Here is a 20,539-nt window from a genome sequence, read left to right on the forward strand (position 1 = left end):
ATTGAGATATTATATAATGCCGTAGTGGAAATTTGTTATAGATCCAGGAAGTAAAAATTTTGTTTTTGTTGGGATTGTGATACTGTCTTGAGATATAATTTTGTGGACAGATTTCACTCCTTCATCATCAATACCAAATAAGGCTATGCACTCAGAGGCAGAATGTAGTTCATTACTTTTATTAAAGTCTAAGGAAAAATTGTTTTTCCTTAGACTACTCCTTTTGAGTAGTACAGTTATTGGGTTTTTAAAGTCTAAGGAAAAATTGTATTTTCTTAGAAAGTCCAATCCGAGCATGCAAGAATCTGTATTATTTGCCACATATGCTGTGTGGTGGTAGGTGACACTTTGAAACGTTATGTTAACGTTTAATTTTTCATCAATATTGATCTTCTCACCGGTCACAGTCTGGAGGATAACACAGGGCAGCATCCAGATAAGTTTACCTTCCATTTCTTGAGCCCAAGCTTTTCTGATGATGGTAATGTTGACTCCTGTATCGATGGTCATATTGCAGGGAACCCCATTGATATATCCCATGATGAATTGATATATTGATATATCCCATTGATATATTGATATATCCCATGATGATGTCCATGACTGCCGCCACTCATGTGAGAAAGCTGAAGTGCTTTAAAATGGGGCTTCTTATCATTTGGCAACCTCCGCCCCGTGAGATTGCCACTAATTAGTTTCCCTGTTTCTTGTTGGGAGAGGTCTTAACATCCATACCCTGGGATGTTCTGCAGTTTCTTTGTATGTGCCCTTCAGCACTGCAGTTCCTGCACTTTACGGTCAATTTCTTGTTACCAATATTCCATCTCAAGGCATTCAGCTGTCTAGTTAAATCGTCCAGACGAGCAGTGACTTGATCCACTAGCTCTTGCACTTGAGCAGCTCTGATTGGGTAGTGGTCTCTACGAGTTGCTTGCTGGGCTGCCTCGAATTTCATGGCGTACACTAGAGTGCTTTTTAAATCTTTAATATTCGCCATTCATAGAGCTTTCTGTATTTCAGGATCCCAAATGCCGTCGATAAAGTATTGCAGGGACAGGATTTCTCTTGTTTCCGTCGGGCACTCCAAAAAGGCTAGGTGGGACAGCCTTTCAACATCTATGGCCAGCTCCTGGAGTGTTTCCATTGACTTCTGTTGATGGGATTTTAATTGAAGTCTGCTGTAGTCTTTTAAACATTTCTCTCCAAATCGCAGCTCCAACGCACCGGATAGAGCTTCGAAATTTAGTCTCTGGTTTTCTGGAAGAGTTTGAAGAATATCTGCAGCATCTGCTCTCAAAGAAGTGGCGAGATGACAGGCCTTAGCTTAGGAATCCCATCCATTTGCTTCAGCCACTATAGAAAGTTGTGTCTTATATACTTGCTAGGAGGTCTTCTCATCATACGTAGATAGCTTCAGAGAGGAATGAGCAGGCATGGGTAAAAATTTCAAACCATCAGATTTGCTCCCTGCCGTCGCTACGAACTTCTTTAAATTATCAATTTTCACAACTGCCGCAACACTGTCATCAATTTTTTGTTGGATGGTAGAAACTCTTCCTTCTATTTGTTCTTTCACAGAAGAAACTCTTTCTTCAATGTATCCAACTCTGTTTTCAACAGCATCTATTTTGCCTTCCATAGTCTCAAACTTGCTTTCTATTACGCAGGTAATTTCTATTTTCATTTCCTCTTGACCCACGTTCATTACTTCTTTAACAGATACTTGACCAGCTTCCATCATTTCTTGGCCAGCTTCCATCTTTCTTGAACCGCCTTCATCTCTTCTTTCACGGATTCTTGGCCCGCTTTCATTTCTGCTTGGCCTGGTTCATCTCTTCTTTAAACAAAGCAAAGGCTTCAATCAGCTGTCTTAACTGTTCTTCCAATCTCTCTTGTGACCGGCATTCAAAAATCCCACTTCTGACACCAAAACATGTTGCGTGCATACGGGTTCATAATAAATTGAATGCACAAGTCTGATGAAAAATGAATAAAATTTATTCTTATCACAACAAATAAAAACAAAATGCTTAAATTTCCTTAGAGATATTCGTATAATAGTGCAATATCGCACAGTAGTTACTACTGAAAGTACTAAAACGTTCAACAGAACTTACCGTATTTGATGGCATATAAGATGTACTGGCATATAAGACGCACCCTTATTTAGAGGGCCACACACAAGGGAAAAAAGTTTCAATAGCGTGGTTTCTTTTAGTTCTCACGTTTCATAAAAGCCAAATAAACAATTATTGAATGCAATTACCTTCACGTATAAGACGCAGGTAACATTTTTTAGACCAAATTTAGGATAAAAAGTGCGTCTTATATGTCGTCAAATATGGTAATTCAAAACAGAAAAAGTTAATCCGATTTCACAACGAATTTGCTACAGCAAACAGCAAGTTTTCTAAACAACTCATAAAACAACTGAATTGAGATGTTTTCCTCCAGCTTTTATAAGATTTTTAAACACGCACGAGAAACTTCTTGTATTTTTTCGATTTTTCTGGATATTAAAAGAGTACAATTACAAGATATCAATTATTAAAATGTTAGATGCGCATGCTCCTGTATTTTTATATAAAATGAAATTTATATGATAAAATTTGAAAACTTCAAGCAATGTCGGCCACCAAGAAACATTGATAAAAATATGCAGAAATACTAGTTTATTGTATATATATATTTTTATTTTGATAGAAAAATATGCTTTTATAAAAACAATACAAGACCAATTTCAATGTTCCTACAAATTTCAATATTATTAATTATTATCTTTATGACAATTCTGCTGCACTATAAAGCATATAACATTTAGTACTTTAACTATAAGTTCCATTGCAGAATATTTCTATAATATGCCAAATTTAAATATTTTTCAGTCCATTTTATATTTTAAAAGCTTGGAAAAAACAGTTTATACATACCACCCAATTTGGATACTTTCCCTTTGGCATGTGTTTTAGCCAATCATCAATGACACAATAAAGGTCTAATCCTGTTGAACCAGGATGCATTTTGTAAAACTGAAAATTGAAGGTAAAATCAGCAAGTCTCTGATCAGCTGTTCCATAATAGAGCATAACATCTTTAATTTCCTCAATTGCTTCAGTCATCATTATCCTTAAAAAAAAAAAAAAAAAAAAAAAAAATCATGAATGATCACATAACTGGAGAGAAGCAACTGTAAATTATGTTTAATGGGGGGAGGGGATTCTAAGTTTCACAAAAGCAGATTTTATACTATAGATGAAAAAGCAGAGTAAAATGAAAATTCATAATATATTTTTATTTAAGCGTAAACATTATTATATTTTTACATATATAGTCTTTGAACTGAAAGAAAGTAGTAACTGTACACTGAAGAAAAGGCAAAGAAAGCATCAGTTACATCTACTATCATGAATTGGCAGACTGCCTTAGTCTGCCAATTCATGATTGTAGAAAGTGCAAACAAAACAAAGTGCAAACTTTCTGCTGTGAAAAAAGAAAATGCAAACTTTCTGCTGGCTAGAAACATGAATTTTAAATTTAAATTGGGCATTGAAAGCAGCATTTTTTTCATTCATTATATGCTGAACTTGTAGCATGTTGAAAAAATAGCCTTACAAAAAGATTTAAGCTTGAATGAAAGAGATAAATTGTTAAAAGAACTTAATGTTCTTGGTAAGTGCAGAAAGGAAGAAACTTCATTTAAACTGAGAATTACCAAACAATATAGTGTAATTTACTTAAACAAAGAAATATATTTGGTTATAAACTAATAAACAATGCTTTAAATAAGTGCAAAAATGATGAAAAATTTAAACACATTGAAACTGCTCTTCTAGAATAATTTCAAGCAATAAAATTTAAAAAAAAAAAAAAAAAAAAAAAAAAATCTTATTTCTAGAATTCTTAGCACTATAAAAGCTATAGAATTTGCTAAAATTCAAGGAGAGAATTCTGTGTCATTAAAAGATAGTTTACAAGTTGGAGAGACAGAAATAACATTGTTCATCAGAAACTATATTTTGCAATAAAAGAGGCAGGAAAAAAAAAAGGACATTTTATCTAGGCTGATAAATGAATGCAAGTCACATGGAATGTATAATAGAGGTGAAACTGGATTGTGTTACAGAACATTACCAGAACACAAATTAATGCTTACAAAAATGAAGGAACAAGTTGTGTTATTCATGCCAAATATGGACCCAACAGTTAAAAAGCAGCACAAAAGGTTATCGACAAAAGCAGAAAACCTCCATGTTTGAAAGGAATCAAAAGTTCAAGCAGTGACAAGTAGTATTTTGACTGATTTCTTTTGAAATTGGACAGTGAACTGAAAAATAAAAAATAGCTTTATTAATTAGATAAGTGTACAGCACACTTTTGGTCTTTTTCTGAAAAACAGTAGTGTCTCTTCCTAAGATGTTCAGCAAATGATACACAGAATTGCCTCTTGTGAAAATGCAAGCACCTCGGATATAATTAAGTTGATATCTGTGCTGAAGGTGATACATATTATAGTCAATGCATGGGGTCAATCTCTTAAAACCATATTGTAGTCAATGCAGGGGCATCAATCTCTCAAAACACAGTTAAAAACTGCTTTTGAAAATGTGGCTTTTATGTAGAAGAAGCCTAAGAAAAATTGCAAGTTACAGCTAGTGCTTCAGATATTGGTGAAGGAAGTGTGAAAAGGAATGTGACATGTCAGGTGCCCACCCTTTATCACATTTATGCCTCTTTACATTGTTATGATAAAACAATTGATCAAAGAGACGTAAGAGGATACAGAGACATATTCACTGGACAGTAACTGCAAAAAGGAATGCGACATGTCAATGTGACAAGTTAATCACCTGTTTCAGACTGATTTCAGTTAAGCTTTATTTTGTTAGTTAAATTTTGGTTTCAGTTCCCAAATTTAAAATTATTACTGAGGCAGCTTGCAAGTATCTGTATCATACGTGTTTCATAAGTGTTATGTAAGAATCATATGAAGAACATTAATTTTTAAATAACACAGTTACAGATATTTATTATAAGCAGTTACTATTTTAAGGATGAATAAAGAAAACAGCTAAATTAAAAAGGAAAGTTAAGAAACTTTTTTCAGTTATTCAAAATATTTTTCAGTTGGGGAAGATGCAGTAGTCCGAGGGGGCCAAATCAGGAGAATAGGGTGCATGAGGAAGAATTTCAATCTTCAGATCATGAAGTTTTGCCATTACAATGATAGCCTTGTGAATAGGAGCATTATCTTAGTGAAACATGACTTTCTTCTTGGCCAGACCTGGTCTTTTTTATTTGATTTTAGAATTTATCCAAACGATTAGCATAGTCAGTATTGATGGTCCTGTCTTTTTCTAGATAATCCAATAATAAAATTCCCATAGCATCCCCGAAACAGTAGCCATAACGTTTCCAGCAGATGGTGCACTTTTTGCTTTTTTGGTGCTCGTTTGTTCTTCGATGTCAACTGTTTTGAATGCTTCTTGGTCTCTGGAGTACAGTGATGGATCCAAGTCTCATTCACAGCAACAAAACGCCGCAAAATGTTAGTTGCGTTTAAGTTGTATAGTGTCCAACATTGCTCTGATATCATCATGCGCTGCAGTTTTTGCAAGGTCAGCAAATATGGCCCCCATCTTGCTGACGACTTTCTCATATCCAAAATAGCAGCTAAAATATGACATACTCATTCTTTGGCTATATCAACAGACTCAGCAACCTCTAGAAATTTCAACTGCCAATCAATCATAATGTTTTTGTGAACTTTTCATCTGTAGTGGATTATTTTGGTTTTTCAGAATGCTCCACATGCAGAGTGCTTGTACAACCACTTTTAAAATCTGTAACCCATGTTTTAAAGTTGTAAACAAAGGAGCTGATTCCCCAGTGTAGCATCTAACTCAGTTTTAATATCTGTTGGAGATAAGACTTTTATAAAAAAATATTTTATCACAGCTCACACTTCAGTTTCCTCCATACTCAGTTAAAAACAAAAAGAGAAATTTTTAAAACAGCACAGTATAAAAACAGCCAAATCTATATCCTTTGAAATACACAAGAAGTATTAAACAAAGACATAACTTTGAAGTGCCTTTGTTAAAAGTAACTCCGAGAGCACCATGTCTAAGTGAGGCAGGAAACGTTTCATCCCACCATCGTATTAAATATGATTTATATATACAAAGTCAAAATTATGTTAACAGTAATTATAAATATTATGTTAACACTAATCTTCCTTTTCACAGGTAGACCAGATGATGAGAACAGATAAAACACTAGAGCAAAGAGCAGTGATTGTAAACTCGATGCATATATATTGCGTATCAGCTGCAGTTTGTTGAATGATTTGCAGGAAAAAAAACCACCAAACCGGTTAACAATATATTGTGCCTACACTGAATTTATGATGACTCACTTTTGGTACACCACAACCAAGAACAGGGGCAGAAGTAAGATGAGTTTGGCAGTTACACAACAAGCCACAGCAGTTTCCTCCATACTCAGTTAAAAACAAAAAGAGAAATTTTTAAAACAGCACAGTATAAAAACAGCCAAATCTATATCCTTTGAAATACACAAGAAGTATTAAACAAAGACATAACTTTCAGCCCAACAAAATCAACTAGACTGCACATTTTGTAATCATAGATATTGAAAAAAAAAGATTCTGGTGGATCTTGACAGAAATTATTGGAACAATATCATACCACATCCCAGTTGTCCAAACTTTGATAGAGGCTCAAAAGCATGTTTGTGTGGAATATTGCCAAATTTTCATCGAAAGGATGAATATGCCACCAGACATTGTGAATCTGATGACATTCAATAATGAAGTCACATTTTATACAAATGGGTATGTAATTATATAATGCTATTTTCTAGGGTATGAAAAACATTCACATCATTCAGGAACTCAAACATTACTCTCTAAAGATGGACATATGATGTGCTATGCCACAGGCATAATGTTTCTTTTTTTTTATTTAAGAGAACAATTGCAAAATCCTCTTATTCCACAAGGCTTATAGATGTAAGTAAATAACTCAATAATACAAAAGAGATAGAATAATAATTCAGTACAATAATATATAATATCAAGATCTGGAAGGAATTAGGAAAATCTTTGTGGAATAGAAAAATGGAAACATTATGCTAATAATGGGTATGATACCCTCTAGCTGAAATGCATGTTTGACATCAGGGAGGCAAGCTGGCAATAGTATCGTAGATCAGTTATTGTGTCAGTAACGGCTATTTTTGTAACATACATTCTGCTAAAAAAATAAGCAACAAAGGTAAAACACAAAACAAAAATATTTGATGATTATGTATGAAATTGATCAACGAAGAAGTTGGTGTGACATTTCTAGACCATATAGCAAACAAAAGAGCAAAGATATACAAAAATACATGCATTAGGACCATCACATTGTGAAAGACCAAATCGGTTGGAAGAATGTGCAATGGAAACATCATACTAATAATGGGTATGATACTCTTTAGCTGAAATGCATGCTTGACAACAGGAAGGCAAGCTGGCAGTAATGTTGTTGATCACTTGTTGTGTCAGTAGTGGCCATTTCTGTAATAATGCATGTTGGAGCTCATGAAGGGTATTTGGCAACACATTACAATCTGCTATCCATTGCCCCAACATGTCCCACACATGCTCTATAGCAGGAGTTCTCAACTGGTGGTATGTGTACCACTGCTGGTACTCAAGAGAAAAGTAGGTGGTACGCAAAGAAGCAAAGTATTTTTAACTATTAATATCAAAAATTAAAACCCCAACATCCTGATTGAGTTTTTTTCTCTAATACTCGTAAATTTATGCCATCTGAAGTTTGTTCAAGAGTGGTGGTGGTAGTATACTTTGTAGTGGTGATACTAAAGATTTTAAATTTTTGTTTAGGTGGTATGCATTAGTCAAAAGGTTGAGAACCGCTGCTCTATAGGATTCAGGTCCAGTGATCTAGCAGGCCATGAGCAGATGTGGAGTGGTTTCACTCTCCATATACCTCAACACCATTCCAGCTCTATGCAGGCAGGCATTACTTCCCATAAATATTGTGTTGGTACCCATTGTAGCGATTAAAGGATGCACAAGAAAGTATAAAATTTCATCGTGATATTGGATGGCTGTGATGGAATCACCAAGAATATCGTAGAGGTCAGCTCAGTTGTTTGTTGCTATCCCAGTCCATGCAAGTAAGCTTTTTAGTCTGTAATGGTCTCTTTTGATGATGTTTGGTGTATGATAGCACATCCTTAGCTCTCGCCATATCACTGCCCCTTTGGGAATCACAATGGATGTTAAACCGAGACTCATCCGTTAAGAGCACATGGCACCACTGCTCTTGTGGCCAACAGCGATGTTTACAGGCCCAATTCAATTGTGCTCTGACAAGCGATGGGGACAAGGGAAGAAGACAAATCACAGGTATTGGTGGATACAGTCTACTTTCATGCAGTCAATGTGACACAGTTTGGTGGGATATGGGCTGTCCTGCAGTAGTGAAGAGATATGACTTTAGCTGTTGCACTGTTAGTGATCTACGGCATCTTGACCATAGCAACAGGAAGCAGTCATCTGCCACTGCGGCAATCATCTGGCATCCAGACGTACATCTTTCACAGGAGTTTTGATCCCTTTGGTAATGATTCCACAACCTACTGATGACACTGTGATGCACATTCAGCTGTCTAGCAACAGTGGATTGTCTTGCATCTGCCTTCAACATGCCGACAGCTCTCCAACACATTTCATCATGGTGTCTCTGGCTCATCCTTTCTGCTTTCATTATCTCAGATTATGCAGAATTATTGCTGATTGTGAACTAACATGCATTTCCTGCATGTTCCTTTTTAAGGCTTTGTGGCGTAACTGCGGGATTGCATTTTATACTAATTTTGGTATTTTGGTTGCCTATTTGCATTCAGCAATGCAAACTCTACTCAAAATGTATACATAATAGCACAAATAATATCATAATAAGAATAATAAAGTATAATATGATAAGTAATAATACTACAATAATAATACTTAAAGGAATATGTTAGAAATTTATAATAATAACACAGTAATAATACTAAAATAATACAAAAGAGATATACTATAACAATAATACAATACATAAATGCACAAAATAATAATACATAAAAAAGATAATAATGTAATACTACATAAAAATAATAATGATAATAACAAAAGCTTAAACAACTGCACAAGACATTAAAAGTCTCAGAACTTTTGACAAGGTCAGAGAAAACAGGAGGCCAGTAAATGGAGATATGCCTTAAACTCACTTTAAATGTAGTTCTGGCACTCACATATAATTCGCAATGCAATAAGATAGCTCTACATCTTCTGCAGCATTACTGCAAGCACTAAATTTGTTGGTATGATATTAGAACAAAAAAATATAATTTCTAGAATTTCCATGACCAATAAAAATCTGGGTTAATTTACAATACAGTTGAATATGCTTATACTTAAAACATTGAAAAACTGATGGAAAAAAACCTATTGTCCACTGAGCCTTTGATAACTCAAGGTATTCATCATTCCAGTCAACCACAGTTTTATCCCAAGCAACATGCTTCCAGTACGACTAGGGAACAGGTGTCATTAAACCAATATCACGATAAGTCACTTGCCAAGTGGTCAGCTACTGGAAATACCATTGTGACTTCAAAAATAAATAAAATTAATGTCTGCAATTTATTCAAGCATATGTAAAATGGAATAAATTTCCACCACCAGTTTTTCTGTTGTTAGTATATCATGTAGAAAAAAGTTAATCTGTATAAATAAGATATTTAAATATCTCATGCTTATGCCAAAAGCTTTGTATCCCTTTAACAGCAAGATGTAAGCTCAGAAGTTTGGCCGGGAAAACAGAACACTCATCTGGTATGCTAGACAGTTACATTCTTAATACTATCCTTATAGGTAATACAAGGCCAAACCTTCCACTTAGCTTGCTATCATTAGTTCTATATTCTTGAAATCACTGTTATCATAACTAACAACTGTAACAAGTTTTCTGTCTGAAGGGTCAGGTAAACTTCAGAAAAGGAACATAGGAAGCATCCCATTCAAGGCTCTGTAAGGATTGTCATTTAAAAGTCTATCTTTAACATCAAGCTCATTTAAGACATTATTAAACTGATAGGTGGGAAACCAGAAATGTTGAATTCTGCCTCCCATACTAATGTGAAAATGATAAATCGTCTTTGAACTCTTCTAAGAAGTTAACAGTTTATTTTATTCTAGAGTTCTTGAAGTTCTTGTGGCCTAGGAAATGAGTGATGCAATACCTTGGTTACAAATCAATTTGAGAACACCAGTTTCAACCCCATAATAGTTCTTTGAAGTCTGCAGTAAAGCAGTGCAAATGTTTTTCAGTTTACAGGATATACAAGAAACATGCTGTTTCCATGGTCATTTATTGCCAACATTAACGCCTAATATTTCATCCAATGTATTTCTTTAACAGGGTCACTCCCAAGAGCTAAATCGATATTATGAGATGCTATTGAATTTTTGTGGATCATCATAATTTTTTATTTTGAAGAATTAAACTCAAGCTTGCACAGTTGTAACAATTCGAAAATATAGTTTAAGATATTCTGAGACTGAACACTGGCACCATCAACACTCTTACACTGTACAATAATAAGTTCAGATTTTTTTCATGGTATTACTCAAAGTACATGGGCTATTTTTTTTTCAACCTCCGATAAAGAAAAGATGGGTGAATTTACAAAAAAAGATTTTATTAGCAAAAATAATGTACAATACAGGTTATTTCTCTACATAATCACCTTGATAATTGAGGCATTTGTCATATCTGTGAACAAGCTTTGCAATACCTCTTCACAAAATGTTCCCACCAATGATCAGAAGTGAGTTGTGACGGCTTCTTTGAGCTCCGCATTACTTTTGAAGTACTGCCCCCCCAAGCCACTGCTTCAGTTCAGGGAAAAGATGAAAGTCACTCGGTGGTAAGTCAGGATTATATGGTGGATGTTCGAAAATGTCCCATTGAAATTGTTGAATGAGCCATTGGGATTTATTAGCACTGCAAGGAAGGGCATTGTCATGGATCAGACCAATTCCAGAAGTCAGCATGCCTCTTTGTTTGTTTTGAATAGCTCTCCGTAAGCGTAACAAAGTTTTACAATATGAATCTGTGTTAACTGTTGTTTCAGGTTGCATAAACTCCACAAGCAACACACCTTTTTGGTCCCAAAAAACAGTTGCCATAACCTTACGGTTGTTGAAGGTTGGTTTGAATTTTGTGGATCCCTTTAGAAAATTTGTGTGCATCATTGTTGTGATTGCCGTTTTGTTTCCGGCGTGTCATATGAACCCATGTTTCATCACCTGTCACGATGGATTTCAAAAAATCTTCTCAATCAGTATTGTAACAGTAAAAAAACTTCAACACTGCAGTCATTTGGTGAGTTTTGTGGTTGTCAGCCAACATTTGTGAGACCCAGCGAGTGCAAACTTTTCCGTAGCAGAACTGTTCAGTAATGACAGAGTACAGGGAAGATCTTGAAATGTAGGGAAATTTCATCAATAATTCATTTATAGCGAAACTTCAATTTTCCTTAACTGCTTGGTCAACTTGTTGAACAATGTCATCTGTGGCGACAGACTCGCGTCCTTGACCCCCTTCATCATGCACATCAGTTCGGCCATCTTTAAATGTTCGACATCATTCACGAATAACGCCATCACTCCATACACTCGACTCATTCTTCGATAAATTTATGCTGCACTGTTCCCTTCTGCCAACAAGAAACGAATAAAAGCTCGCAATTCACACTTGGGGGGAAAATCAATAGTGACAGCCATGTTTACGTGATTGCAACTCAATAGGAAATGGCAGGTTGAACTTGCCAGTGACAGAGCCATGTGGAGGGGGAGATGCACAGTCGCCTACTATGTCTTCAGCAGACCTTTAGAAAGACAATTCAAACTGATCCTCACTCAAAAGGCCAGAGCACACAAAGTGATAATTAAGTCTATTATGCAGTTTCTCTACACACTTGCCAAAAATCATGGACATAAACTAATACAACGAGCATCATCAATGCACATCTCATAAAATCAACCTCTGCTATAGAAAGAAAGACATCATTATCAGCATCATAAGACAGATCAGCTTCATGCAACAAAGTCCAATGATTATAAGTATCATACACTAGAAAATCACAGAGGAACTACTACTTTATGATAGAGTCAATTGTATCCTTAAAAAAAGAAGTAAAACAACCAGTCATCATTGGACCCTATTTTTTTAAATCCAACTTTGATGTTAGACATGTACTTACATATGGAGCAGCAGTTTGTTATTGATGAACTTCCGCTACATATCTGATAGACAAGATTCTTTTCCATGGGACGGTGTATTATACATTCTGTTTATAATTATCTTGACTGCACTTCTCCAGATCATAAAAATGGTTACAGTGATTTGATTAAATGACCTATAGATTCCCTTGACTTGATGTCCTATGTTTTTAGTTATGAAATATGGTAAAAGAGAATGTGTATAGCAGGATGTAAAATCAATGTACTGAAGGACAGACTACAGATTATGATATCTATTCTACAAGAAATGTGCAACTAAGCTTTAAATACTGGGTGGCCATAATTAAACTGACAGTGCTCACAGTGTTCTGTAGCGCGATTTATTTACGAGAATGACGCCACATTTTGTAGGAAGATTAAACAAGACGGGGGACGAAGAAACAAATTAGTTCAAATTTGCACGAAAAAACAAATTAGTTCCAAAAGTTACCGCTAGGGGAATATCTGTTGCTGTGTAATAGAAAATAGAGTGTTAACAAATGCAAATCAATACGGAAATTACCTTTTATTTTGCATTCAAATGAGGTTCAATGTGGCTGCTGTTGTTGCGAACCACATATTGCATTCTGTGCACAGTATGCACAACAGCAGAAAGTAACATGTCTGCAGGAATCTCCCGTTGCATGGGGTAAGATCAGGTGACCGAGGTGGCCATGCAGTTGGAAAGTAGCGGCTAATGACTCTTTCTGTCGTGAATTTCTGTCGTAGTATCTGTTGCACCCGTACAGCAACATGTGGAGGGGCTCCATCTTGCATGAAAATGATTTCCCCCATTGTCTTTGCTGAAGTGCTGGAATGACAAAGCTGTTCAACATCTGGTGATATTTCTCTCCGGTAACAGAACAGGTTTCCGGTCCTGTCGGGATAATGTTCTCATAGAAGAATGGACCTACAATAAATTCCACTGTGAACCCACACCAAACAGTTACCATTGGTGAATGTAAGGGAATTGCTGTGACTGCATGTGGTGGTTTGTCATACCAAATTCGGCAGTTCTGGGTAGTTCAGTCAGTTCCATTCAGGTAAAAGTGTGGGCCTCGTCTCCCCATAAGATTTTCCATGGCCAAGCATCATTCACCTCCATTCTGGAGAGAAAGGTGAGAGCAAAAGTCAATTGCTTATCATGGTCGGAGTACAGTAACTCCTGTACACGGCTGATCTTGTACGGATAGAAGTTGATAATCTTTCGTAAGATTTCCCATACCGTACTGTAAGGCATATCCATATTCCGAGCTACTCCACAAGCGCTAGAGGTGGCAGCAATATTATCTGGTCCTCTGTCGACAATCGCAGTGGCAACTGCTTCGATTGTATCCTGTGGTACAGTTTTTCGTCCTCTGCCTGACTGAACCTTCAGAGAACCTCTTTTCTCAAACGTCGCAACCATTGCTTTTAGCCCATTAACTGACACAGGACCGTTACCTTTACACATTTTTTTTGTGCGTTCTAAAAGCACAAAGAGCGGCTGACACATTGCACTGTTTGAAGTAAAAGAATTTGACCAGTAACGCATGCTCGACTAAAGAAGGAGACATTGCACATAAACTTTCAATCCGATTGTTTCGAAATGTAACACATTGCCTTTTAAAACCCAAGCAGCTGGCACTGTGCGAATGGATGTAATGTCAAATTTGAATAAAGAACTTCTTTTGCTGCTCAGCGTACGTGATACTGCAGATCACGAGACTTTATCAGTGTTTATGTAGAATTTACGCTTTTTTAAAAGTGTTGCCATATTGCACTTGAACTAAATCAGAAAATGTGCATAATAAAAGGTAATTTTATTCTGTATTAATTTGCATTTCTTAACACTCTATTTTCTATTACACAGCGCCAAATATTCCCCTAGCGGTGACTTTTGGAACTAATTTGTTTTTTCGCGGAATCCTTCGTCCCCCATCTTGTTTAATCTTCCTACAAAATGTGGCATCATTCTCGCAAATAGATCGCGCTACAGAACATTGTGAGCACTGTCAGTTTAATTATGGCCACCCGGTACTAATGCAGCTCATTGGTTTTTGTGCATTAAATACGACTGCAAATAGGCTAAAATTTTCCTTTAAATATCTTGCATATATGCTACATCATCTGTGAATAAACTGTTTTTGCTATTTAAAGTGTTAATCCATGTGCATACTACCTTTACGCATGCACATAATATATTTACGCATGCACGTTTAATGTATAACGGACGGTATAAGCTAAGCTAAAATTATCTAATTATCTATTTCAGTTAATGTTGCAGATTGTGTTGTTCCTTAATCTTCTAACTGGATCCAGCTTATTATTTTTTGCAGACTGATAGAGCAAATTTATAAAAGTAAGCTTGAACTTTCGATTATGTCAAAAAGAATTTCCGATTCTGGAGCTGCCAAAGGATCTACAAAGCGAAAGCATGTTTCGATGTGCATCAAACAAAAAGTGGAATTATTGCAAAAAAAAAAAAAAAAAAGGATAAAGGCATATTCTTTGTTTCTCTAACCATTCTGAAATCTGTTTATCAATTTCACGCTGCTCTGCGGGGGGGGGGGGGGGACCTCACGGTGGGCAATGAACTGGAAGTTTATCTGTCAGCACTATCCTTATCTTCAGGGCAGATGCTTTTATTTTATTCGGCTTATAATTCCTTACTAAATTTAGTATTTGATCTCGATGTACTCCATCTTTGATACGATTTAAATCAAATTCCTCGTCATTATAAATATCACAAATACACATCAAATAGTTTTCTGGTTGCAATTTTCTAATTTCAGCTATGCATAATGTATGTTTTACGCATGCGCGCGTTGAAAGAAATGTTTAATAAAGTAAACAAATAAATATTAAGCTTTTTTTTTGTAAATTTTTATACCCTTTAGATCATAATTGCTCTTTATTTCATAAATTACGGTTTCATATTTTTAATTTTACAATTTCTGCATGCCATCTTACCAGATTTAAACTGATGATCTATAATCCGGAGTTCCGACGAGTCCGAATTAAAGACTTTTGACTGTATATACATACCCATATTTCAAGCAACTATTCAATACATATTAGATAATTACATAAAAATACAATATATTACGACAAAAATAATAATTAATAAATGGAAGAGATATACTAGACATTTGAAAGGCTTAAGGAAGGTTAAATATAGTGCCACCTTTATATATGTACACGTATACGTATGACATATGTATATATGTGTGTCTGTATTATATGATAAACTTCCTTCTTTTAAAAGGAATTGCATGAAAACTACTTACTTATTTTTATTAATGCAATGAAATAGCTTCAAAAAATACTTTATATGCTTTTTTGTTTTCACCTAATGCAATAGAAAAATTGAGATAAAATCATAGAAAGTTTTATTCAGTATCATTTCCTCTTCAGTACAACCTTAGCTACTTCAAGTTAAATGCTAAAGTTAGTATCTGTAAAGTCGGAATATCATCTTGAAGACATTCCTCAACACAGTATTGTGAATATGCAATTATTTTCTAAAAATAATTTTATTTCTGAAAATTATTTTCTGAATATAATTTAAACAGCACGTTTGAAGTGATATTATTTCAGTTACAGAAATGTTCATTCTCTTATATGTAAAAGATTTATCTTCATAACATTACAGGGACACAAAAATAAGTGAATTTAAAAAGATTTACTTTGATTTTCCAGATTTCCTTTCATAGTCATCTAAAACTTCCCTCCATTCAGCTAAAAGCTGTAGATTTTCTTTCTGCCCTTTAGTATAGATATGGTTCAAATATTCATACTCATCCTGTACTCCAAATAAATAAAATACAATAAAAATCTCAAAAAATAACAATGTTATAAACAAATTTTGCTTTATATTGCTTATTACACTTGAAAAACAGTGCTTACTTCTCCCTTTTCATTTATAATTCTTCAAATATTATAATATAAAAAAAGGAGAAATTTTTGTGATGCTATCTTTAAAGTTAAAAACAAGTATTAATTAACAAAAAACTAACAAACATTTAATATTTTTTTAATTAAAATAAAAAATAAATACTATGTAATGCCTAAAATTAAATTAAATTAGATAAACAATTAAAATAAAAAGATTAGAAAGTGAAAAATTTACAGCTCACATGCTCTCTTCAATCAAGTATATTACTAATGGAAAATAAAACTTAAAGCGTCTAAAGTTAATATTAAATTGGAATCAAAGCATGGCAATTCCTCAATATTCATAATTGCAACCATGTATTATAAGAGGTTACACACAACATCTAAACAAATTAAAATTAAAATAAGAATTCATATTAGAACAAACTTGGAAAATAATAATGCAAAAGTGAAAATATACAAATTTAAAAATTAACCTCCTTTTACTGAAATCCAATTTAGAACTCATCACGGGAAAATGAATTAAAGCTTCACAAAAGTCAATTAATATATTTCAAAAGCATGTTTTGTTCTCCTGGTTCATTTGAGATCAAAAACCGAAAAAGTTTTAATTAAATTTTCATTTAAGACATGAATTTCATTTAAGACAAATGAAAATTTAATTGAACCTTTTTTTGTTCTTAACACTGATTATTATAAATATTTCCATAAATAGCTTTCAAACAAAATTCAGAGTCAAAAGCTGTGAAATTATACTGTACTTTTTTTTTTTTTTTTCAAAAGGCCTTTTGTTTGACAGTTTGCATTATGATTCTTTATTTTAAATGAAAATATAAGGTCTACTGAAAACCTCTGTTTGGGAAGTGAAAGAAAATAATAAATTTTTTATACTTCTAATGATATTTATCTTACAACACAATTTCCATCGTCACTTATGACCTTTTGCCAATGTGATGGTAATTTGAAAATACTATTATTAAAAAATGTTTTATTCTTAAAGGTGAAGAACTCAAACAGTGCCTGGCTGACATCTGCTTCAGTTTTCAATTTTTTCCTTTAAAAGATTTTGAAAGGAGTGAAGTAAGTAATAATCAGTGGATACTCTAGGTCTGGGGAGCATGGAAGATGCTACAGAATTTCCCAGCCTTGTTCTACGATTTTCTGATGAGTCACCAAGGCAACATGTGATCTGGCATTATCATGTTGCAGTATGATGCTCTTCCATTTAATAATCACTGGCCTCTTTGAATGCTCTGTTTAAATCATTCATTTGCTGACAGTATCTGTCTAAACTAAGCTTTTAGTTAGGTTTCAAAAGCTCATAATGTTCTGGCCCTTGGATGCCTCACCACATACACAGCATTCTCTCTATCATGCTCAATTTAGAGATGCTGTAAACAGGTAGACCGGGATTACAATATGCTTTTTTCTGTTTACACTGTTTTAGTAGGTAATCTATTTCTCACAGCAAATTATCATCTACTCCAAAAAGGGTTTGTTTTTGTTTCAAGCAACCACAGGTGTGTGTATGACCACTTGATCATGAAAATTTTCCTCACTTAACTCATGAGGCAATCATCTGAAATATTTATAACCAATCATAGTTTCTAAATATGATCTCAAATTGTGTGTTGAGCTGAGTGAAGCTTTTCCATAGTCTCCAGTGTTCTCCAAAAAGGATCTTGCTCTATCATGATCCTACCAGTATTTTCTTCAATCAAAGATGGCCACCCAAAGGCAGGCTTATCATTAAGGTCAAAATCATCTGCTTCAAGTTTTTTGAATGATATCCTGCACATTCTATCCAAAACTGCATCTCCAATGAAAACTTTCACTAAACTTCAACACACTTCTGTAGCATTTCTTTCTTATTGGAATTCATACAATGGATGCATGTTGAAACTTGAAACAACATTATTGAACAGAGCTTTTTGGTAGATCTTATACTTTTTTATATGCACTTCTTTTACTAACAGAAATATTAAATTTACTCACACTATTAGCAGTTGAATCTTCTGCAATGGGTTCATCAAGAAAATTTTCATCTTCAAAAAAATGACTAGCTGCATCTACACGAAAACCATCTACACCCAATTCAAGCCAAAATTGCAGAACTTTCTTAATAGAAAAAAGAAAACTGAAATTACATTAAACAATAATGTTATATATATGTTTTGTTTAATATATTTAATTAAATATATGTTTTGTTTAATTGCATATATACATAAACATTAATATTTAAGTAAAGTTTCAGTTCATTTATATTTAAGAAACACAAATATGAGTAAATGAGGATATTTATCAAAAATTATGCACAAATCTGTCTTGGTCAAATTTTTTCCTAGCAGCAATTTTCAACATAATTTGGTGCATAATTACGAGGGCCATCCAGGAAGTAGATTACGTTTCCGTCTGTGTCCGCTAGGGGCGGGGCTAGCGCGGCCATCTTGGGGTCAGAGCGTTGCGCAGCTCAGTCTGCATCTAGCCGTGCTAGTGAGAGGTTCGTGCTGTGCTCCGTTCAGATACTGTGACGGTTTGAAATGTCTGCGTTAATTGAAAATCCTGCGAGGTGCGCTCAGTAATAAGGTTTCTGACTGCAAAAAACTGTAAACCGATAGAAATCTATCGGCAGCTTCGTGAAGTGTATGGGGACAACATTATCACTGAAGGTGGAGTGCGTCAGTGGGTCATAAGATTTCAAAATGGCCGAACCAATGTTCACGACGAAGATCGAAGTGGGAGACCCAGCATAGTGACCGCCGAACTTCTCGAAAAAGTCGATGCTAAAGTCCGTGAAAATCGAAATTTCACAATAACGGAACTTTCTTTGAGTTTCCACAAATTTCGCGAAGTTTGTTGCACGAAATCATCAGCGAAAAGCTTGGTTACCACAAGTTTTGTGCAAGATGGAAGGAAAGAAAAGGTAACGAAGTGGTTGAAGGCGCAGGCGGCCGAATTTTTCGACGAAGGAATTTCCAAGCTCGTACATCGCTACGATAAATGCCTTAATTTGTATGGTGACTATGTAGAAAAGTAGTATTTGAGTGTGGCTTTCATCTGTATATAATAAAATTTGTTTCCTATACTTTGTTTATTTTTTTATTCCAAAACGTAATCTACTTTCTGGATAGCCCTCCTACAATACAGACAATTAAAGTTAAAAAAATATTACATACATGATTTATTTCAATATCAAAACTCAGCATTTGCAAGAATTTGAGTTTCTGTAATTAGAGCTAAATTATTTCCATGTGTCTACTGGATGTAAGCTTAAAGTTATTATTAATTATTATGAGTATTACATAATTTAAGACAACTATTTTGTTATTGTCTGCAAATTAGTATTTCCAATCATGCTGTAATTTATTCTAAATTAAAAACCACAAGTGCAGACTAAAGTAAAATTTAGTTTGTTACTTACTGAACTTTTACTCTTGTGACAATAACTCACCTTGTCACTAGTGGTTCCTATATTAAGCTGTAAAGTATGAATTAAATTGAAGATTATAAATTACAGCTATGCTACTTTATTGAGAATCTATTAATCGCACAAAAAACGGTACTGTTCTGTTATCAGGACTGGATTCAGAAATGTATGAATGCATTATTATTATTATTATTATTATTTGGCGCAATATGTATGTACACTGCGCCCCAAAAAAAAGCAACAGTTCTATATCTCCTGTTCTAATGGCCGATTGACGAAATTCAAATTGTGTTTTCCATGTCTCAAAAGCGCAACTCGGGATATATATTAGATTTATATATAGCATTGTTCTAACATAGGTATTTTGACTAAAAACCAGACTTTTTCTGAAATAACATACAATTTTTTTTCCATATTTCATTTCTACAACTCAAATTAAGCTAAACTGCTAAGTTTTGTAAAAATTGCATGAGTAGTTTTTAAAAAATTTGCTTTCAAAATTTTAGCTCCTCAATGTTAATTGAATCTGATACATATTTATTAATATCTCTTTTTTTATTAAACTTACTTGATTCCTTCTTCCAGAATTCGAAATTTCAAACCTATACAGTTTTCACCATCATCCTAAAGTAGATGTATTTCTAAGCATACCTGCAAAAATGTAGAGTTTTTTATTCAAAATTTCCTAGGATATACCTGAATTTACATATTGGCACGTTTTGAAATTTGGCATATTTCTTATAAGCGATAATAATGCCAAATGTGGTTTTCGCACTTTGTAAAAATTATTTTAAATAATGAAAAATGACTTTTTTCACTCGTTTACAATGAAAAAAAGAAAAGGAAAATAGGTTGTTATAAATTAAGAAGTT

General features: G+C 34.2%; 1 protein-coding gene across 3 annotated transcripts in view; it reads right to left on the reverse strand.

Annotated features, from left to right (window-relative positions):
- Positions 1–20,539, reverse strand: part of LOC118199190 (alpha-glucosidase-like) — a 49,699-nt gene that overhangs the window by 14,772 nt on the left and 14,388 nt on the right. For all 3 annotated transcript variants that reach the window (XM_085815713.1, XM_035370996.2, XM_085815719.1), the window contains 3 exons: positions 18,236–18,358; positions 16,033–16,148; positions 2,931–3,126 (listed from right to left, as the gene is read on the reverse strand). In XM_085815713.1, coding sequence (XP_085671839.1) covers positions 2,931–3,126; positions 16,033–16,148; positions 18,236–18,358 — 435 coding nt within the window. The remainder of the gene's footprint in view (positions 1–2,930; positions 3,127–16,032; positions 16,149–18,235; positions 18,359–20,539) is intronic.

The sequence above is a fragment of the Stegodyphus dumicola genome, chromosome 1 (genome assembly GCF_044657685.1).
Source record: "Stegodyphus dumicola isolate Sdum_Otavi_A_Nest chromosome 1, ASM4465768v1".
Classification (NCBI taxonomy): Eukaryota; Metazoa; Arthropoda; class Arachnida; order Araneae; family Eresidae; genus Stegodyphus; species Stegodyphus dumicola.